We start from the raw sequence: 2,796 nt of genomic DNA on the forward strand, positions 1-2,796 counted from the left end.
CGCGCGGCGCCGGCGGAGGCGGCGGGTCCTGTGCTGGCCATGGCGCTGAGCAGGAGGGAAGGTGAGGCCCGGCCCTGCTTCTTGCTCGGGGCGCAGCCGCTGCCGGGGGAGGGGAGTGAGGTCTCCCTCTGCAGTGCGGGCGGGACCTCCTGAGGGATGAAGCTCGGGGCCGTCCGGCCGTCCCGCCTCTTCCCATGTCCCCGCCTGAGCGGCCGTCCCGGGCACCCCTCCCGCGCGCTGGCGGCGGGCGCCCCCCTGAAGTTTCTTCCTGGCTCAGCCCGTCCCGCAGCTGCGCCGCCTCCGCGCCTGGTCCGTGCCGCCTGGCGCCCCGCTGCTCCGGGCTCTCCGAGGCGGCCAGGCCCGGCCTTGCCGAGCGCTGCCTTTGCCCGGTGTCTCTGTCCTCCCCCGTGCAGCGGGAATGGAGGCCGGACGGGTTGTAGGCGCAGGGCTGTGCCTGGAGGTGGATGGCCCGGCTGGTATGTGAGAGTGTGGCTGAACCCCCTTGGAGTTTTCAAACAGCCGGAGTATGACGCCCGCTTCCTGGCTGGTGAGGGAATGGAGCTGTAACCAAGTCCTTTTCTGGGTGAACGGTATTGTCAGTGACAGGGTTTGGGGCTGTGGCTGTGCGGTATGTGGTAATGCAGACCCATCTGTGGCACTGCATGCTGCACACGTTGGTGTTCCACACACTGCTACCTGGCACCGTGGGGGGGAAGGGTTGACTCCAGGAGATCCTGTTGTCAAAAAAACCCTGTGCCTTAAAAAATGGGGTGTACGTGGCAGCGGCGCGTGCTGCCCAAAACTGGAGCCTGGCCAATCGCAGCCACACTCCAGCTGCCAGCCAGGCTCCCAGCTGCAGGGGTGGCATTGCTGCAGCTCCCCAAAGACCCTGGGACCCCAGGTAAGGCTGCTGGGGCCAGCACAGTTGCTGACCCCAGCCTTCCCTACCCCACCTGGGGTAACCTGCTGTCTGCCAGACGGTGTGTGGCATGGGTGTTCCCAAGGAATAAGTAGCAGCAGCACTGCTTCTTGTCCCTGGGCAAACAAACATCTGCACTCGTGTGGACACGGCCTGCGAAGGAACACAGAGGCCATGTTGGGAACTACTTGTTTGAAGTTTGGCTCTGTAGTAGTTAGGTAGATGTGGCTCTGTAGTAATTATTTATTTATTCTTTTTTTTAATTTGATTTATGTGCCACCCTTCCCCGCAGACACTTAAGACTACTTAACTTACAATAAGAGAACAGAATGACTTTTGTAGAACAGGAAAGCAAAATGACTTACAAGGGAACTAAAATATTAACACAAAATGGAAACCTCCTCCTCCCACAGACGGTATCTCAGCCTAATTTTTGTTTGCTACATGTTTGCTCAGAAAGGAAGGTCTTGCAGTGCTTCCAAAAGATGCCTAGACTCAGGCTGTGGTGGGCCTCAAGATGGAGAGAGTTCCAGAGCTGATGATGGACTGCTGGTAATGACCTCCCACATGTTTTAGACAAAGACACTTTGGCATATTGATGGTATTTGCAGGACATGGTACTCTCAGCTGACTTTTTTGATCATGATGGGCACAGCAGAGAAGGTGGTCCCTTTGGCATGTTGAGCCCAGACCAGATCTACCCCCATCAGAAGTTGGGCTGCCCAGTTCTGCACCAGCTGCAGATTCTGGACCATTTTCAAAGGCAGCCCTATGTGCTATTGGGCTATAGTGTATTGCTGTAGTCTGGCCTTGAGATTACAAAGGCATGGATACAGTTGACCAGGAGATGCTGATAAAGTGTTTGTATGACCTGCTGAGACAGGATATACAAACTCAGGTCATACAGGTCTCAGAGGGTGATGATGATCAAGGATCCTGGTTCTCCCCGATTTAAAAAAAGAAAATTGCAAATTCTCTGATAGACACCCAACATTTCTGATTTAAAATGAAAGACCACTAATATAGGTATCAGGTGAACACAACGGTTTCTTGATACATTTACAATTTTAAAGCAATTTGGAAGCCTACCAGTGCCTCTGTGTACAGGGTGGGCGCAGGCTCCCCACCTTGCTGCTGTCCCCTGGGGACTCTGCAGCCCAGCAGGTATGACACGGTGCTGCAGGGCACAGTGGGGCCACACAGGGAAGCTGCTTGCCACTGCAAGCTCTACGCTGCTCTGGTAAGGCATCCCCTGCCCATGCAGCAGCAGCAGAGGGTGGCAGCACAGGGTTGTTTTCCCTGCTTCTGCTGTGCGTGCAAGGGACACATCACCAGGGCAGTGCAGAGCTCACAGCGGCAACAAGCTTCCCTGATGTGCCCTGCAGCACCAGGTCACACCTGCTGGGCCGCCTAGGCCCTGTGGGAGGGCAGCAGGAGGGGGAGCCAAAGCCTGCAGCGGGTTGCCTGCATCCACCTCTGCCCCATGCACAGATCTGGGGGGCACAGGTCTCTCTGGGATTATATGTAGTGCTGGGGAGCTGACCCCACCCCCCACCTACAGTCCTATCCCACTCCTCATCAGGGCCCTGTGGCTGTGCATTCTGGCCCTGGGCCCCAAGCCCCATGCACTGACTGGCTGGGCAGGAGCCCTAGCCTTGTCCAACTCACTCCCTCCCTCCCTTCCTATGGGGGCCTCAATTCCCACTTCACACCCCCTAATTTACCCATGGAAACTGCTCTCCATGCCTGGCAGCCATGTGCATATACTTGTATATGGTGCCCTGCCAGCCTGCACAGGGCTCTTCGCAAAACTGTAGAATCCATGAGTTCCTCCATTAAAATGAGAAATCTGCGTTTTCCTCAGGTAAAGGGGGAAA

General features: G+C 56.4%; 1 protein-coding gene and 1 long non-coding RNA gene across 3 annotated transcripts in view; one reads left to right on the top strand and one right to left on the bottom strand.

Annotated features, from left to right (window-relative positions):
* The first annotated feature begins 6 nt into the window (after positions 1–6).
* ERICH1 (glutamate rich 1) overlaps positions 7–2,796 on the top strand; it is a 163,918-nt gene continuing 161,128 nt past the window's right edge. For both annotated transcript variants that reach the window (XM_019520620.1, XM_019520621.1), the window contains exon 1: positions 7–61. In XM_019520620.1, the coding sequence (XP_019376165.1) occupies positions 40–61 (22 nt within the window). In that variant the 5' untranslated portion in view covers positions 7–39. The remainder of the gene's footprint in view (positions 62–2,796) is intronic.
* Positions 1,946–2,796, bottom strand: part of LOC109300030 — a 12,539-nt gene continuing 11,688 nt past the window's right edge. Inside the window, exon 3 of the long non-coding RNA XR_002098099.1 lies at positions 1,946–2,016. This is a non-coding gene — a long non-coding RNA (uncharacterized LOC109300030). The remainder of the gene's footprint in view (positions 2,017–2,796) is intronic.

Source organism: Gavialis gangeticus, unplaced genomic scaffold (genome assembly GCF_001723915.1).
Source record: "Gavialis gangeticus isolate Ggan-Ray unplaced genomic scaffold, GavGan_comp1, whole genome shotgun sequence".
In the NCBI taxonomy this organism is placed as follows: domain Eukaryota; kingdom Metazoa; phylum Chordata; order Crocodylia; family Gavialidae; genus Gavialis; species Gavialis gangeticus.